The 19,504-nt window shown below is 40.6% G+C and overlaps 1 protein-coding gene across 2 annotated transcripts in view; it reads right to left on the bottom strand.

Annotated features, from left to right (window-relative positions):
* Window positions 1-19,504, bottom strand: part of LOC110469882 (BEN domain-containing protein 5) — an 876,525-nt gene that overhangs the window by 129,054 nt on the left and 727,967 nt on the right. For both annotated transcript variants that reach the window (XM_077785357.1, XM_021529103.3), the window contains exon 9: window positions 15,674-15,785. In XM_077785357.1, coding sequence (XP_077641483.1) covers window positions 15,674-15,785 — 112 coding nt within the window. The remainder of the gene's footprint in view (window positions 1-15,673; window positions 15,786-19,504) is intronic.

The raw sequence follows: 19,504 nt of genomic DNA, 5'->3' as shown, positions 1-19,504 counted from the left end.
AATGACACTCTCAAAAAAAAGACTGAAAACTAAAATAATGCTGTACTTGGATGAACTTTTGCATTTCAGATCTAGCAAACTGCATTTGAAGTTATTTTCACTAATAACATAAAATCACAATGGCTGTTATGATATCCATTTCCATTGCCCTTTCCTATTACAACACTGCTGAAATCAACATTCATTTGCAAACACACTGTCCAGAATCCCACCTTATACAACAGTGGTATATCTTGGTTTGACTAACACACAATAACTGGTTTTGCAGAGAACAACCCACTGCCATGACAACTGTAAATAGGGTTGGATGGGGCTCATTGCACCACTTCTCCAGGCAGCCCACTCCAATCACCCTTTCCAAGGGTTTCTAGAGGACAACTGAGCATTTACTCCCTCCCATTCTCTAATCTTGTTAGAAGGTAACCATGTCACTTGGAGAATGGAATTAACAGACTATGACCAGGATGAGATGGGATCAAGAAACCAGCATTTTCCAGCTCTCAAGGAGAAGGAAAAAAGATGAAAAGAGTTTTCACTTTAAATCAGCTAATCTATCTTCCACCTTGGACTCTGGGGGAAAAAAAACCCAACCTACTGATCTTGTAGTTAATCCTGTTCTCTCACCACCACCCCTTCCCAGCTATGGTGTGAGGCCTCTTGCTTTTAAAATAGACTAAAACAGGTCAAAGTATTCTGTTACGGTGAGACATAGTCATCATTGCAGAGCTGGAATATTATTTCTTATTTTCAGGGACAACTAGGGGTTTGTGCTAGGAAAATCAAGTACACAGACCTATTTTTTTTCTAAACAAAGCAAAGATTCAGCAGCTCCCATTCCTGCAGCTCTGCTTGGAGTTGCTGCAAGTAAAAACTCAGAATCAAAACCTTTTCTCCTGGCTTTTGCTTTCTAGTGAAAATTCCTTGTTGAACTGAACAAGCAAGAAGATGTTGAAGCAATTTGCCCAGAGCTGTCAGGCTGGACAACACCCTACCTTCCTCACCCTTCTTACTCCTGGCTCAGAGCAGCTTTAGCCACTTTGATAATTTTTTAAAAGAAAGGAACGCTCAGTTATTTGAAAACAGAATTCGTAGGTGGTTTTGCACACCATTGTCATTGTGACTTATGTTTCCAAACAAGTAAAAATTAGGCTAACCTTTAATTGCTCCTGCAATGCCTGGCAGTCAAAACAAAGATGACAAAAAATATCCTCTAATTTTAGCAGCATCCAAGTGTGACATATGCCAGATTTTGACACATGCCATTTTCCTGAGTCACCAACATGTGGCATCCTGCTGCTCCAGCTTTCACACACTGTGGCTGAGGGATGATGGAATGTGTCTGCTGGTGGCAGTAATAGTCTGGTACCCTTAGCAACACTGGGTGAACTGTGAACCTTTGCTTACATCAGGCCAGATCAATACAGCCATTATCAAGGGACATAAACAGAATAAAAACCTGTCTCTATTGCATGAGTTAACTGCAGCAAGAGGAGAACATCCAGTTCCTGAAGGGCAGATTCACCAACCAAGCACAGGCAATAATGTTTCCATAGACTACAAGTCATCAGGGAGGATTAAATCTACTCCTGCTGAGATTTAATTCTACAGTGAATATCCTTTTTGGGGGAGGTCATAAACCACCACAAATTCCCTAGCAGAAGACCAATAGTGAGATGAAGGCAGTTTATTTTCAAAAAATACAAAACAATAGAATAGCTGGACTCAGAACAGAAATAGATTTTTCTTGATGCACATCTAAGTAAATAGCCTTCAAATAGTGCTCTGCTGATGGGGTCTTTTCCAGAGGTGACTATATTTCAGTAGGGCATAAACTGATTCCTAACTTGCATTTAAACTTGGGAAGTTTGTCTTCAAGATACAATGAGACAGGACAGGATCCTGCTTCAGAGAGTTCTATTGAAAAGCAAAACCTAAATGCAAGATATTCTCACAGTTAAAAATGAAACTTTCAGGGGACAGGCCAAAATGAAAAGATTTAAAGCAACAAGCTATTTAACAAAATTACGTGATAGTACTAGTAGCATTACATATTATGCAGTGTTAACAGGGAAAAAGCATCAAAACTACCAAAACACCCATTAAATTCTATACATCAACACAAGGTGTTGTCAACCTTGGCTATGAGCTGGCGGTGTCCTTGTGGCCAAGGGGGCCAGTGGGGTGAGCCTCAACACAAAGAAGAAATTCTGCACACTGAGCAGGACACTGGGACAGGCTGAGCAGGGAGATTATGGATTTCCCTCACTGGAGACATTCCAAACCCATCTGGACGTGTTCCTGTGTAACCTGCTCCAGGTGACCCTGCCTGGAGGGGGGCTGGATGATCTCTGGAGGTCCTTCCCAAACCTAAGTGTCCTGTGATTCTATAAACCAGACACAAACACCAGGATGAAGGAGGGAGCAAAACTGCACTGCTTTTACAAACCTGGCACACAAATCATTTTGCTGAGCTCCCTTTTCAGCAGTATCAAACACACTGTTGATTTTCCTTCCCTGCCCATATGCTCTGTGGTGTGTGTTAACTTAAATTTTGCTGTTTATGTTCCAGCAACTCTCTGTATCTCCCAGATATACATTTATGTGAATCCAGGATTATCAGTCTTCGTAATGTGATCCTTCCTATGTCTTGAGAAATAATGAAATAATTATCAGCATTGTCTCTAAAGGAGTCACCCTGGAACACAAACAAGCCCCACAGAAATGAAGGAGGCAGCTCACACGTTGGAGTATCCCTGGCTTTCAGCATGCTCAGGCAGATTTATCACATAAAAGTATGGTCAGATTCTGCAGCTCAGGCCAGCAAAACAACCCAGCTCAGTAAACCAGCTCTATACTGCAGTTTCCTATATGTCACTTCCAGAAGTAGATGTACTGAAGAGAAAAAAGAATTTATTTTTTTTAAAGAAAAGAATTCATTTAAAGAAAACTACCTTACCAGTACAGGAATGGAGTTTTGAAGATATTTGAGAAAGATTTGATATTCTAGATGCTCTTGTGAGATAAATCCTCTAAGCTCTTTTAGATCAGTCATTTTCTCTAACAGCTAAACCACCAGAAGTTGGGGAAGCTCAGACTTTGATGCCCATTTAGGAAAACCATGATGGATGATATTTAGTACTTTGTAAGTCAGACTAGATTATCACGGTGATTCCTGTCTGCTTTTAAAAACCTATTGATCCACTGGTGTCAGCTCTGCAGAAGACAGCAAGCAGAAGCTTTCAAAATACTTTTAAGATGGGGACTACTGCTAACTTTGATGTGGTAAAATTCCAACATCATGATGTATCTCCTGACAAGAAGAAAATTAAACTTCTGTTAATTAATACATTAATTTTAATTAGATTTTTCACAAGGCATATAGTAATCAGATTCTGAAGAGATGACTGAATGCATCCACATAGGAAACATTGATCTCTTGTGTAACACTAACTTGAAAGATTTAAGCTACTAATTCAGTTTTCTTGTCTGAGGAGCCTTTGCATATAGTGGTCATCTGGGTTTGGGAGAGTTTCTAAGCATAAACTAGTGAAGAAAGTCACTAAAAAAGCTTTAACAAGAGTAGGAATTAAGTCTTGTTCCAGTGCAGCTTGAGCAATGCTAGGAGTAGGTCATATACATCATGGAAACCAGCCATGAAATATAAGAACTTGCAGCCATCCAGAGACTGATTAATGATTCAAATAAGCAATTTCTTTTCATAATTGCACTTAGGGAACATTAGAGACACATACCCCATTCAACAGCCTAAACTGGGCTCTAGATCAAGAAAACATATGCAGAACTGCAGGGTTGCTGCCTGCAAAAGCCAGCTAGTAATGCTACCAGCATTAAGCTATTTTTTGATGCCTATGAAACTAAAAGAGCAGTTTTTCAGGTTTAAGGAAAATAACAACTGTGGAAGCAGCTCTGCTTCGTTACAATCCTCATAGGATGAGTTTGCAAAAGGAAAAAATTCTGGCAACTTGAAATCATAAAGGATATCTATTATACTTTGCAGAAGGGAATCAGTATTATTCGTTCAGCTCTAGTCACTCACTCTGTAACTAAAACCTATCTGCCTAAATATCCCCACTGGATGCATTAGTTACCTTCCTTTCAGCTGTTAGGCAGTTGCTCTGTTTTTCTCACAGGATTCCTGTTGTCAGGCATGGGCTCTGGTTGACACAATAAACCAGGCACAAACTGAAAATAAGCAGTGGAGGGTCCTGTCTACAGGATTATCTGGGATTACAATTTTGGAATGGCATATGCCAACAAATCAGTGGGCCTATCCTATACCTCTGCATATTGTCACAGACAATCTAATCATTATCTCTGAGGATAATGATCTTTTATCCAGGGAAATCACATAGTATGTAAACGTTTCCCATCAAAACACAGGTGTGTGTGTGTTTTTTTTTTTTTTTTTTTTTTTTTATGGCACTACAACACTCCACTAAAATTCAGATGTCCCCAAGCATCAAAATTACAGGAATGCAGAGGTACACAGGACAGAACAGAGCCCTATTTTAGGCAGAACAACCACTACTGATTGTTCACAAACCTGCTAGTGCCAATCCAGCCATCAAACAGCCACCCCTTCTAATTTAATCAGGGAACAGTACAAGAGGCTGTGTCAGAGAGCAGTAGCAGGAGCTGTGTTTTCTTTGCCAAGCACGTGCTCATGAAAGAACATCCATGCAGATCCCTGGATGTGGGCAGCACAGGATATTTAAGGAAACAATGCAACTAAAAGCATAAATGAGCACAAAAAGCTCAGATCATCCAAGACAACTTGGTTCTTCACTTCTTTAAAATAATTTCATTAGAAATTTACCATTGCTTTTCAGAAATTTAAAACAGGCAACAGGTTGACTGCGTTTGTCTTCATGCTCATCAAATCCCCAAAAAAAGGCCAGCAGATGTATAAATTCTACTTTCAAAAATGAAAACTCCCATTAAACCACTGTTATCCATGTTAGCTGACTTGTCTCCCATAAAGAGCAGCTCTAATTTGGGAATTCCCTTTAGGCTCCTCACTGTGAACACCAAAGCAAATAACTCATTTAGCTTTTCTGGAAAGGCCTTCTTTTCCTTGAGCACTTCTTTTACATCTTGATCATCTATCAACCTTATAGACCTTCAGGCAGGCTTCTTGCCTCTGATGTGTTTGAAAAAGTTTTTATTATTAGTTTTTATGCCTTTAGCAAGTTATTCTTCAAAATTGTTTTTGTTCGCTATTATTATGGGTTTGCATTTAACTTGCCAGAGTGTACTGTGGGTTTTTTTTCCCTTAGTTCATTTGGGCAAGACTTCAAAGGGTATCCTTTAATGCTAATGACCTTCTTCAGTCTAAGAATCCCCTTTGCTAACTTCTCTTGTAACTTTTTATAAAGTTATGGGGTTTTCCAATAGGGGTAACACACTCTCTAAAGGTAAAGCTGCAAAAATGCATCCTAAAATGGTGATTTTTATATAGCTGCCATGTCATCCCAAAATGTTATTTTGTTCTGGTTTGCCATTTTAGCTGCTGCTTTAGACTTCTTTTTCCATTTTATGTTGGCCCCCTTTCAGAAGTATGTGCCATTCTAAGGTCTTTTTGGTTTTCATATTCTACCAGGAATGATGAATTTGAGCACGTTAATATTTATTATTGCAGAATGTTGCTATGACAGGTATGTTTTCAATCAACACATAATCCTTACTAAGGGTTAAATTAAAAAAAAAATAAGCTGCTCTTCTCTTTCAGGCTCTTTGATTTTTTGCTTCCAGAAGATGCCATTTTTAAAGTCTATGAATGTGGTTTCTACATCAGCTTTAATCATGACCCTTAATCAGGCTCTGCCATTACATTCTTTGAGTCCTCATTGCTTCTGAACATAACAGTAAAGATGCTTAGTGCCACCATCCCATTTTGGCATGAAATTTTAATGCACAGAGATTGTGGGATTTTTCAGTACTTGTTGATACAATTCCACTCCCTGCCTTTTTTTTTTTTTTTTTCTTCCTTCTTTTCTCTTTTTTCCTTCTGATCTTTCTTTGAACTGTAATGTCACTCCTCTGCTGGCTTGGTTTCCTCTGTTATTAGTGTATAATTTTACACTGCTATTCCAGTGCTGCCTGATTGAGATGCTATTATGTCAATATTCTCATTTAAAATCAGCATTTCACTTTACCCATCTTCATTGCATACACTGGGCTAATTGTCCACTGGCTCTATTACTGCTATCTCACACCAGTGGAATAGCATGAGCAGACTTAGTTAGGTCAAACATTTGGCCAGCTGTCTCTTAGTCATTTTTGAATACTAAGAGCTCTTTTGTATCAAATAAAAAAACCCTGGCAGTGGCTTTGCCCCTGTGTCTTAAAAGGCAAATGCAATCCCAGGAAAATTGAACAAAGGGCATGGTCCCAACACCTTCTGAAGTGGGAAAAATAAAATGGATCAGCTCATTGCAGGCATTTCCACTTGCATCCTGCGAGCAGCCCTGACTCTAAGAAGCTCTGGCAAGAGGCAGCTGGAATTGAGTGCTGCATTGTGCAGGAGCTCATTCTCCTGAGTGCTCAGCAGTTCAAATGCAAGCACTGAAGCAGACTTGTCAGTGACCTTGACTCTGACTCACTTTATAGAAGCACTTGGGGAAGAAGCAGACGCGAAGGGGGAGTTTTTCCATAAGTGGCTAAAAAAAAAAAAATCTCAAACTCCCATGTCTCACTGAAAAACTGAGAAGGGGAGGAGAAACATGAAACCAGAATTACTGAGGAGGAGCTTAATGATCTCTCTCAGACTCGAGGAAACTCTCAATGCAGCACTGAACATGTCAGCCACTCCCTGATTAATGTTACTTAAAATTTAAAAATCCAAAACCCTCTTTCCCCAGTGCAGATGATAAGAGGAATTCAATAATATCACATCCGTAAGAATTACAGAATGTATAAGCAGGAAGAAAGTGCAAAAGAGGGAGAAAAGAATCCATGCTGAACCCCTCTTGTACACCCAGTCCAAAAAAAAGTGTATTATATAAAGGGAATGTTTTCCTCCATTGGCAAGGGGTAAATTCTTTGAAGAGATGGCTCTGATTCATCAGCAGGGTGCCGACAGATGCCCCCAGAAAAATAGAGAACATGGCTGTACATCTTCAAAAAACTATTTTAGGAGACACTATTTCCTCAGAGGGATATTTGAGTTGTGTTCAGCCCCCTAGGCACATCCCAGGAAAATACAACCGTGTTTTGATGGTAGAGAGGATACTAAAGCTTTGATGGATAATATTTTGATCCAAGGTAAAAGAGAGGAGTTTGACTAAAGGCCCTAAAGAGCCATGGAAAGAGACTGAGATGCTGAGCTAAAACTAAGAAAGCAGCACCATAAGTTCCGTGTAATAGCAATAAAACACCTGGAAGAGAAGATAAGGTGTACAGTAGATCACTGCAAAGTGGAGGTCATAACTAACATGCCTGCCCCAAACAAAAAGCAGCAGCACAGAGATTCCTCAGAATGGCAAACTCCTGGAAAAAACCCCAAACCGGTTCAGATGTTTGGAGCAGTACCAGATGGTACTACACACAGACACCCACGTCACAAGAATTAACAGAACCTGGGAGAATATCAGAGTTGAGTAAAGGGACCCTTATCTAGAGATATGATAGAGAACCACACACTGATCTGTCTGCAGTACTTCATGCAGACATCTAATTATCATGGAGAACAACAGCTTAGAAGTGTCAGGTACAAATGAAAGCTGGCCCTTATTGTGTTGAAAAAAAGAAAATTTTAGTCACTGGGATTACAAAAATTTATCCTTCTATGTGTTATTTGTTTTACCTGAAACTGTTCCTATTCTAGATAAAAACATTACCAAAAGAGATAGCAAAAAAATACTCAGACAACCAAAGAAACCACAACCTGAGTCAGAGATTACCATGATGAAATGATTAGCACAATGACTGAGTACAAACAGAGAGAAATTTGGTAGCTGTAGACACATTTCAGACTTGTTTCCTGGAGAGTCTGGAGTATTTGACAAAAATATAGTGGAGCATCACCCAGAGCTAGACTGCAAACATGCAAGTATGATCAAAACAAAACAAAACAAAACCAGGCAAAAGCCTGTCTAGTTTAGATGAAATGTGATTTATAATTTCAAAATATAAATTTTGCTTAGCAAAAAATAAGACTATTAGCACTGGTTGGCTTGAATAGCACTCCCTTCCTTGACTATCACTTTAACAATGAGGCAATGTTAATGATTCCTAAAAGTTACCAGAGAAATTATATATTCACTTCTACATATACATTTATATTTATGAAGATTTACATGTTGAAAACAAATCAAAGGGAAGGGACAAAAATCATAGATTGATTGGAGATGAGAAGGAAATCTGTAGAGTTTATTGAGTGTATTCAACTGCCTCAAAAGGGAATTAACTCTATCTAAACCTTTTTCCAATAAATACCTGTAATAAAACCCTGCAGTGGCAAAGATTCAGCATCTCCTGCAAATAATCTGTTCTAGTGTAAAACCAGCTCTGCTGTTTGCAAGTTTCTTTGAATACTGTGTGTGTTTAAAGGACTGTGGGAAGAAAGTTGCTAAGATCAGAAGCTGCTTCACCAGGTATAAACATAGCACAAATTATTAGATCAAGAGAGAATGTTTATCCAGGAAGTAGAATTGTTAAAATTGCATGAAAGGAACCGAGGAGTTCTGAACTCTCACAGATAAGATTGCTTATCAGAAAATGCCATAGCTACCAAACTGATCATGCATACCACCTTTGCTTCTGTCAGCAGATACCATATTTATCCTTATTTAACAATGAGCAAAGTTTAATGGGAATACTTTTAGACAGCCTATATGAAGTAGAATGTTAGCTAGAGCATTAGTAACTCTGATTATGCTGGTCCAAGAGGAAGATCTTCATCAGATTGCTAAATTACAGCACTGAGAGAAAGGGTGTCCTTGCTACTGTTCAACAAAGGACTGAAATAAGAATGATATTTTCAAAATACTGAAAAGTTACACTTCATTCAACAGGGAGCTGCATGAGAGAAGTGGTACAGGGCACTTCTGCAACATTAAAAAAATGGCACAAACATGAGCATTGCCATAGCAAGGGGCCACAGGGCTATCCCAGCTGAACACATACTGAGCTTCAGGAAGAAACAGGAGGCAGCATGTTGGCCTTTCTGCCTAAGAACCCAGAATAATTTATACTGTATTATCCTGAGAATTGTTGGCAAAAGATGGTGCTTGGCAATGGCTGTTTTGATACTGGAGTAAAAACCATCAGGTACAAATGACAGCCCAGGATGTCTGAGGGATTCTCTGAGTATCGCTTCCTAGTGTGCTGTTAAAATTCAATATTGAGTTAAAAATGATTATTCACTACTACTGAGATGTTTAGCTGGGGAAAGAAGTGTAGGAGCTCTGCTAACAGCAAAATGGAGCCAGGTAGTGTGTGATGTTACAGAGCTCATTACCCTGTGCTAATCTGCTATGGCTCCCCACACCAGATGATGCAGACCTCAGCTGATCTGTTTGGCTCCAAGTGAGTTCTGAGCAACACCAAATCCCAACCTAAAGCCTTTCCAGACATTTATTAACATCCAAACTGGCTTCAGCTAGAATGAGAATGAGCTTATCGTTTTCTAGTAAAATATTTTCCAGTTTGCTGCTCTAGTTTATAACAGAAGCAGGGGACATGATGAGGGAAAAGAAGAATTTTTGAAGAGAAAACAATTGCTTGCAGTCATTCAAATGTTAGATTAGAAAATGCTACTTGAGGGCTTATAGCATAAGAAGCCTAAATGTACAGTTTTGATGTGAAAACCTTGCAAAATCTGTTGTTATACTTTACTTGTCAAATATCCAGTATCACACTGGTGGTAATACTAACAACATCATTTCAGTAGAGGAGTGGAAGCAGAGTCTCTAAGATTGACACACTTTACAGGACTGACAAAAATAAAATTTATGTCACTCTCCAGCAAAGCACACACATTTTGGAGACCAGCTGCATTTTCTAAATGTGGAATTGTCTGGTGAAGAATGTGGCACTGCCCAAAGGAGAGGGGATATGAGGTCACTAAAACAATGCTGCCACTGGGGGTAGTTGCAACCTGCAGAGTATCAGTTCCAGGATTCCAAATCTATGTTTTGTGACTTAGTTTTCCATAAAAATAGAATGCCTCTCTCAAAGTATGACAGGGATAAGAGGAAAACCAAAAATCCTGATTTGTTTCATTGCAGAAGTTGAGGATAATGGGGAAAGTGGGGGGTTGGATGTGCTGCATGTGGAGCAGTCCCACAGCAGCACTGCTCCTGCACTGTCACAGCTCCCCTCCTTGACAGTACACTCTAAATGGTGTTACTGGAGACCTAGAAAGAATGTAGGTTCAACAACAAGAGTTGTTCAGTGGGTGGCTTAAATGTGTCTGAAACAGAGCAGCACAAAGATGGGCACTGATGGAGGGACTTCATCGAGCATCAACACCCAATTGCATCTTGGAAAGAGCTGGGGAGTGGTGTGGATGGTAAGAACACCTGCTGAACCTTCTGACAGCAATGAAAACACAGAACCAGAATGGCAGAAACAGGAAATGGAAAGGAAGTCTGTGAGCACAGCCAGGGGAAAGGGTTTGTACTCCTTGGCAGTGGGGAAACCTAGAGAAACCACCTGGCTGGAGAGGACAGGCAGCTCTGATGAGTTACAGAGGAGGGAGACAACGTGGGAGTGTCATCTGGGAGCTCACCTGCTTCACACAGCACTCAACCTTCACCCTCACCTGCTTTCTGTTATCAGGGCTTATCAGTCACAAGCTGGAACTCAGAGATCAGGCCTTTTTCCCCAAAGCAGCTCTCTCTGCTGTCTTCCTGCAGCAGGGAGGTGCAGGATGCTCTGAGGGGAGCCAGCCCCATGAGGACACCTATCAGCCTCTAAAGAAGGCCTGGGGAGAGATGATAACACAGAGGACTGTATGTTTAATAACTTTGGAAGAAAGCAAATACATTCTCCTTCTGAAGAGGAACACAGTCATCTGCTGAAGAATCCAGTTACACTGACTTACCAGGCTAATTCCCCTATACTCTTGCTGCTTGCCCACTCAAACCTACCTGGATCAAAAGGTAGGCCTCCTCAGAGACAGGAAGATTGGAAAATAATGATTTTGTTCAAATCTGAGCCTGCACATGGGATCTTAAGAAAACCTCCTCAAAAACATAAAAGGTGTCATTCACCCTTAAATAGCAACCCTCCCCATGCCTTCAGTATTATGTTTACTCATCCTATCTTATTACTAATGCTCTTGTCAGCAGATACCCCCAAAAGCCCACAGGCTCCTTCCCTCCCTCTTTCCTGTCCACAGCAATAGCAGATTGCCATCCTCTATCAGCTAATTCATCAGCCCCTGTGGCAGATGTCTGTGTGGTGGATCTAAAGGTTCCAGCCCAGCAGATGACTCAGATTTTAGCATGCTGGGGCTTTCATTTTACATTGAAAACTTTCACCCAGAATAGTATTAAAAGTATGTAAGGGCTGCAACATCAAGCACTCCAAAGTCAGGAACAGATACAGAAAATTCGATTTTGCAGAAATAATTTAAATTTTAATATATGTGTGCATGACAAAGGAGATTCTAGTTAAGGAGCACATCCCAGGTAAGTGGGGTTTTTTGGACGGGTCTCTGGCTCACTCAGGGCACAAGGTGAACAGCATCTAGCAAAGGAATCATCTGCTTGTAGGACTCCAGCTTCAATTCAACATGAGGTGGAAAACAGGAAGAACAGAAGAAACACAGAAGAAAGAACACAAAGTCCAGTGTTGCAGTGAGAGTGCCTGGGAGCCCTGAATCCCATGTCTGCATTTTTACTTGGGAGGAGCAAATTACTTGAAACAGATTAATCCCAAATGGTCAGTCACAGTCTATTCCTTGTCTCCTAGGTCCTAGGAGAGCCAAATTACAGAAATAGTCTATCCCAATCTTCTTTGCAAGCATTGGTTAGATGCAAGTGCAGGTATCACTCTGCTGAATGACATGAAACAAATCTGATTCCAGGCATCCTAAACCATCTATCACAAATGAGTAGGTGTGATCATAAGTGTTTCCTATCCACACAGGGATGAAACATTTGTCTCTCACAGGGTCCCCCCCACAAACTCCACACATCTGCAATGCTCCCAGGGTACAGCAATGAGCAGAACAGAGCCTGCAGGGAGATGAACAGTTCTGTCTTCAGAGCAGGATCTGCATAGGACACAGCAAACACAGGACAAGGCTGCACAATGAACACTGAAGTTAAAACACTGAGTAGCTGCTTATTATGTGGGAGTTTTCCTTTGGAGAACTCGGTGAGGGAGAGGTCTAGATGGGAGAATAACACCAGCACCTGTAAGTAAAGACCATATCACAGTGCTCATGTCGAGGGGGCTCAGCTGACACTGATCATACAGCCTGAGTGCACCCACTAAATCTGTTTTTAAAGGGTGCTGGAATGGCTCACATGAACATGCTTTAACAAACTGCAAACAGGAGCCAGCTGAGCTGGTTTAAACAATGCATTCATGTTCTGAGATAATTCTGCTACCTGCTCCAGCACAGACACGGAAACCATCAACAGCTATCATCAGGTGGAGTGGTGGGTAGACATTGCTTGCTCATGTATGGGTAGGCAAAGGTGCTTGGGAACAGAAATATCCCCAGCCAGCAGCACATGATCTAGAGGAGACTATCACTTCACTATCTGCAACACTGATAGCATTAGAAACAGCTGAAAATATCCCCTCACTCCATGTAGGTCAACATAAAGACATTGATCATCAGAGTAACTGTGTCAAAATCAGTGGCAAGGAGATCAAAAGTTTCCTATTGTTCTCTCATTTCTTGACCCATCCATTTCCTCCTGAGGGCAATATGGTCCTTACAGACTCTGAAACATTTTAAAAATAAAATAAAATAAGCACACTTTGTAAAACTCAGAAGAACAGTGAACCACAAGTACTTTGGATTATTTTTATACAGTAACTACAGCAAACACTCAGCCTTGGAACACTCAGTGCTGGAATCACTGTAGCTGTGGCATTGTGTGTGTGTGCCTCATACCCACTTCACTTATTTCTGTGTCACTCATCCTCCCTGCTCCAGAATGAACTTTTTTTCAAAGGAAAGAGCTTATCTCCCATACTGCAGAGCAGAAGAAAAATCCTCCTATGCAGCAATATTTAAAACATGGTTTTATGGTCTTATGGCAGCTAATTTTCCTTAAGTGATTTAAGGGAATGAATACATCTAAAAGTCCTGCACTGAGCTGTTCTGCAATGGCAACATGAAGCCAAACTTTCTCTTTCTTTAAACAACACAGTCTCCTGTGGACAGCCCTTCACAGCAGATCTTGTCTGCAATGGGAGGGATGAAGGTTATTTTTTTATTACATAATTTCTCAGGGAATTGGGTTTTGCATCTAATTTCATTTTCCCCAGTGTGGGGAGACTTTAGATGAGGAGAGGGTGGCAGGACAGATGTGTTCAAATGCAAAATGCCTGATGTGACATAGTCTGACACCAGCTCTCCTGCAGCAGGTCACCTGTGCATGCAGCCACCCATCTATCATGTATTAGTCATCTGAAAGTAACACTCTACCCCTGAAAAGCACCTAAAATTTTTAGCTGCCTGAAGGGATTTTAAGCAGGTTTTATTCTGGCACTCTGTCATAACTTAATAAGAGCAGTCATTGCTAAAGCAGGATGGTGCATGGACATGGCAGCTGGATTGTCTCCCCCTTTTGCCCCAGCAGTTTGGATATGTCTTTTTCATACCAATATTACTGGGATCAGAGGGTCTAAGAATCTGGCATTTCCTGAAAATAACACTAATCCCATATAAAACATTGCATTGCTGAGCATCCCTGAAACTGCCAGAAAGGCTGGTGTTGACAAGGCCAGACAAAAAGGTTTTTTTGGTTGGTAGCTAATTCACTAAGAAATGGAATTCTGAAGAGGGACCTGAACTTTGCTGGTACCTTAATAAAAAAAAATTCTATAGAGTATTTAAAAAAAAAAATAACCTTGAAAATGAAATATTATACTTGTGTTTAAAAGGCTCCCTTTTCTTTCCCTCAGAAAGAAATGAACTGGAACTGGTTCATCTCACGCTGATCACTGGGGAGAGTGGGAGACAGAAAGATGGAGGGAAAAAAAAATATTTCCATTTCAGATCAGCTCTCACCAAACAGTTCTTTTGATTTTTCATTTTAGCCACCAAAACAAATGAATTCATTCTTCACACATAGGACAGCTGGAAGCTACCAGAATTTTCAAATATTCCTTAGAATGGGATGGAGCTGAAAAGTACTTCCCCCTACCTCCAAGAATAGCTTTACTTTACTGACAGTGACTTTTAATAGTGCCAGGATTTGCTGCCTTACTGGCTACAAGCACTTGTCTACACCCAACTTTCTTGTAATGTTTCAAGACCTCTTCATTATTGGAAAGAAACCTCTTCTTACAGCAATCTGCATGCTCACTCCATTGTATGGAGGGAAAATTTTCTTGCTTTTTGGGATAGAAAACAGAGGAAAGACAAGGCTGGGCCCAAAGCTCCTTTCTGTGCCTTTCCACCATTATCATCATCACTTTAATAGAGTTTAGGAGCCTTGGTCAGAGGCACAATGCAAGGAGCAAGGTGCTGCAGAAACAGAATAGAAAGGCAAATTCTGTGCCAAACAATTAGTGGTCTAAGGAAATATTTTTCATGCAATTGGATTCCAGTCCATATGTAACAATCTTATCTATAAACCTATCTTCCTTTACGTAAAAACTCCTCTGTACAGGTATTACTGGAAGATAAAAAGTCCAATTAAGATGTATTGGGAAAACCAGGAGTTAAATTAAAGGAGGTCTTATCCTGTACATGATGTAGCCAGAGGTAAGAATGCTCTTTATTTATTAGCAAGGCAAGCTAGGTCCTTTTTCACAGAAAGAAAAAGGAAAGAAAGAAAAAACAAAAGGAAAAATTAGCAAAACTTCAGGGACTTAAAGATTCAAATTACCTCACCATTGTGAGAAGCAGAAAAAGACAAATACCAGGAATCCTATAATGAAAAAAATAATAATCTATAATATCTCCTCTTATTTTTGGTAGTGATTTTTCCTACCCATCTCCATTTTTTCCCCAGCAGTTTTTCTTAGGTGCCACGTTCAATAATCCTTCTGTGCTTTGATGTCAAACATTCAATAGCTGTCTGCCTCCCTCCCACTCCTCTTCTCCATATTCTCCTCAATCCATCTCCTCTGATTAGCTAAGATTTCACCTTCAAGAACACCTCTGCTTCTCTGAGTGAGCATGAGTGCGTGCGTGCGTGTGTTTATATAATATTTTCAAATATTCTCCCCTCCTGCACTGCACACCACTCAGCCACCACTGCCAGAGCCCCAGATTAAGCATCACTGCCATTCCCTAATTCATTTTGGGGGGGCCTGCTGTTTTGAATCCAGCTCAGAGCATGAGAGCAGCTCAACAGAATTTAGGCCCTGCTTTCAGAATTATTTCATAGTTAAGCTGAGCTGAACGTCATTTCAGGCGCTTTCTCCGCTTCTGGCGCTGCCTGTGCCCTGATGTCCCGCAGTGGGGCTCGGTCCCTCAGCACAAGGGAGCTCAGCAGCTGCTGGCCCCACTCACCGGGTTGTTGTACATGTCGATGATGAGCTCCTTCACTCCGTGCAGGGTGGGATGAGCCCACGGAGAGGGATTTGCCCAGTGCCGGTTCAGATCAAACCCCATCAGCGAGCACCTGCACACACACACACAGAAAACAGACACAGAGGCTTAGCAGGGCTGTGGCCCCTCCTCGGATCAGCTGCAGAATTAGGGTTCTATTCTGTGGCTGAAGCAGTTAAACGTTGTTCTCATGGGGGAAACAAAGCAAACGTTCCCCTGAGGAAAGCCTGCAGCAATGGCACCTTTCAGAAATAACCAGCAGAATATCAACTGGAGCAGCTCTGGCCATTCAGCCTTCTTCCCTTCCACAGCCTGTGCTCACTTTATCCTTTGCCTTTCCCCACTTTGGCAGGCTGGCCCTGGAACAGCCTTGCCTGACCTTGGAGGTTCCCTTCTCTTTGGAGCTCTGGCTGAGGTTCTGCAGCTCCCAGGCTGATTCACACACTGCACCACCAAACTGGACCTTCAGCTTGTCCTCAGTCAGGTTCTGACTCAGCAGGGCTGTTCAGAGCCTTGTAATCAATGGCCATTAGGTTTGTGCTTAAGGGATTTAAAGCATGAATGTCATTGTTCCACTAACCCGAGGCCTCTGTCTCTTCCCCTCCTGCAACTGCCCACACCAACCAAATCAAAAAGTTAAAATGCTTATTAGCCATCAAATCCTGTAGGCATTGGAGCATGGATGCCGCCTTGGCTTTTCATTCCTGCCCTGACTCAGATCCCTGCCAGGACACTGTCCTGACTTGGATTCTGCTGCTCACAGCCCCACAGAGTAGCATCCAAATTCTTTGTGAGGCCACACTGAAACTCAGTAGGCTGTTGATAGAGTGAGCACCAAAATTTTAAATTTTAAATTTGAAAAAGAAATCTGAAAGCTGGACATGGCACAAATAGGAGAAGGGGGAAATCAGGTCCCTTGCCTGCTGCAGAGATCACCTAGAAAATCTTTGGCTACTGATACATGCAGGAAGAGAACTTTCTCAACTAAAGCTAAGCTTGGGATGAGTTGGGTAAATTCTTGCTCAGGACTTCTACAGAAGACCATACAAATAATAGAAACCCAAGTAGAGATGCAACTTCTTCTATAGTTAAAACAAACAAACAAAAAAATCAACCTTGCTGCTAAGCCTTAAAGCTTCTCGAGAAAAGAAGAGCTTTCATTGATCCCATGTCTATTACAAGAATGTCTGTTCAGCCTTAATCTTTTAAACACACCTATGCAAACAAGAGATTCATTCCAGCAGTGCTATCCTTTGAAAAAAAAAATCTGAGAATCTGAAGACCCCAACCATAGGTTTAATTGGCAAAGAGAAAGGAAAATAAAACTAAGAGAGGGGAAATGCTTAAAAAAGTGAGGGGATGAAACCAGAGGATGAAATTAATTTCCAAACCTGATGAATAAATATTTTCCTATGAATCAGAGGATAAAAAGTTAATGTTACATTCTTTTGTAAAAATTCTTATGGATATCTGAGCAAGCAGGAGCTGCTTTGCTCCTTGGGCTGACACAACCCAAGCATCAGCTCTCTGATGGGAGCTCAAACACCCAAGTGCAGCTCTGCAGCTCCATCACTGCTGCCATGGGCAGCTTGCTGGGGTGCAGAAGCCATCTCCTTGTCGTGGTGACCACTTCTCTGCTTCTATAGAAACCAGATGGATTTTTTTCCTGGACATTTTAAACAGCTACAATTCCACAGACAACTCAGAAAGTTGCTGCCATCTTACTCCACAGCATATTGTGTCAGAATTCTCTCTTTTCTGTTTGTCTGCATGTAAACTCTCTGCACTCAGCTCTACTAAATCCTATCTTCTTTTGAACTCATAGACATTAATAAAAACCAGAAGTACTTCCAGAGACATAGGTGGAATTACACAGGATAAAACTGGCAGAAGAGCAGAATGAGAGAAATGAGTTTTTCATTTAATAAAAGCAGAAACTGCCATGAGTTTTACTGTATTTTGGCACAGTTACCAAAAAAACAACATTCTTACTGTAAAAAAACTTTCTTAAGAGCTGCTCAGAATCGGAACTTTATATATATATATATATAGTTAATGTGTCACATTTGCATTTTCTTTGAATAATATTTAACACTAGAGAAAATGAGCATGCTGTCAATATTAAATTTGAGGTTTGGGACTTTTTAGATAACTTTATCTAAGTCATCCCCATAGAGAAAAGAGGTAAGCAATACCAAATTTTTATAAAATCCTAAATATGGCATTGCAATTTGCAGTATTTGGATGTGTCAGGAATGTCTGGTGATGAATCTCATAGTTCATTTAAAACAACAAGGACAGTTGAAAATAGTTGTCTTTACTTGAAAAGACTTTATAAACAGAAGGAAGCAATGCTTAGCAAACAAGTTATTCATTTGGGAAGTTCCTTTGAGCTCTGTTTAATAGGAATCCAAATTAATTTTCAAATATCATTTAGCTAGTCTTTGATGTGGTATATCATATATTTATCAATGTAACAACAATTAATTAACTTTCTGATGTAGGCATTACTATTTCTTTCCAGTCTGAAAACAGTGTAATATTTTCTCCCCCCTTCCTGTTTTCAAGTCTTTTTTCTTTCCTTTTTGCCTAAAGACAAATTTGTATCTACCACATTCTCTCTTTATTCATCTGCTGCAAACTTGTGGCCTCTCTAAGGAAACATCAAGTTGTGTTCCTTGGTACTTCAGATTTGATTATTGACTCTATTAGATGTAGAACTGTCTCTCAAAGCTGATGTATATCAGGACATGACCAAAACACACGGCAAGAGTCTCCCACGTGCCCATTACAGATCCTGCATTCATTTTATTATCTTTCTCCCAGCTGATGTGATCTCCCTCATGGCTAATGCCTCCAATGCAAGAGCATGAACAGGATAACTTAAAAATCGCATCCTGCACTGCCTTTTAATTCATCCTCCCAGTCTTAAACCAGTTAATTTCTGGAACACTTTGCTGCTGGTTCCACTGTTTGCCTGCTGCTTCAAACACAGGGTAGGCAAAGTAGAAATACAGATATGCTCTGGGAACAGCAGCTCCATGGTGGGAAATGAGCGTGTCCTAAAAGAATACATAATCTCTCAATATTTGAGACCAGCTCTTTTACTCAGAGTGCAAGTGTTGTCATTTGCTTCACTGCAGTTTCTCACATGGCTGTAAGCGTTCCCCTAATTTAGAAAGTGCCTCCAAATCTGCCCTATACAGATTAGATTTATTTTGTGCTGTAAATAAACTAATGTGCTCAATATAAAATTAACAAGGTGGGGGAAAAAAACCCCTGAATTATATCAAAGGACTCTTTAAGGATTATCTTAGAAGGGGGACACAGAAGATAAAAAATCAGGAAATATTACAGGCTCCAAGAGGTACAAGGGAAGACAAAAACAGCTTCAGAATTACTGAGGGTTGGAACAAGGGCACTGGAGGATATCCCATCCCAAGAGCATTAATGATCATGCCCATGAATGCTCTTATGAATGTGGCAGGTCACAATGCCACAGAGCCTGATGAGAATGATGTGCTGGCACAGACTCTCCCAGGTTAGCAAAAAAAACCAGTTAGAATAGATAGCTACAAGCAAAGTAGCAACCTGCAGCTATTACCTGATTTTGGTCTTCATTCCTACTGTAAAAACCTAGGTTTTGGTCACATAGTCATTGCAGCCACAAAAAATGACATGTATGTAATTTAAAGCATTTAAGCTGATTACCATTGTTTGAATTTTGGATTATGCTTGCTATAGTTTGCTAGCTATACAGACCACATGCTGTGCTTCTGCTTCGTGACTGAA

Source organism: Lonchura striata, chromosome 9, assembly GCF_046129695.1.
Source record: "Lonchura striata isolate bLonStr1 chromosome 9, bLonStr1.mat, whole genome shotgun sequence".
NCBI lineage: Eukaryota > Metazoa > Chordata > Aves > Passeriformes > Estrildidae > Lonchura > Lonchura striata.
Note: the sequence above shows the minus strand (reverse complement) of the source record. Positions and strands in the feature narration are given on the sequence as shown.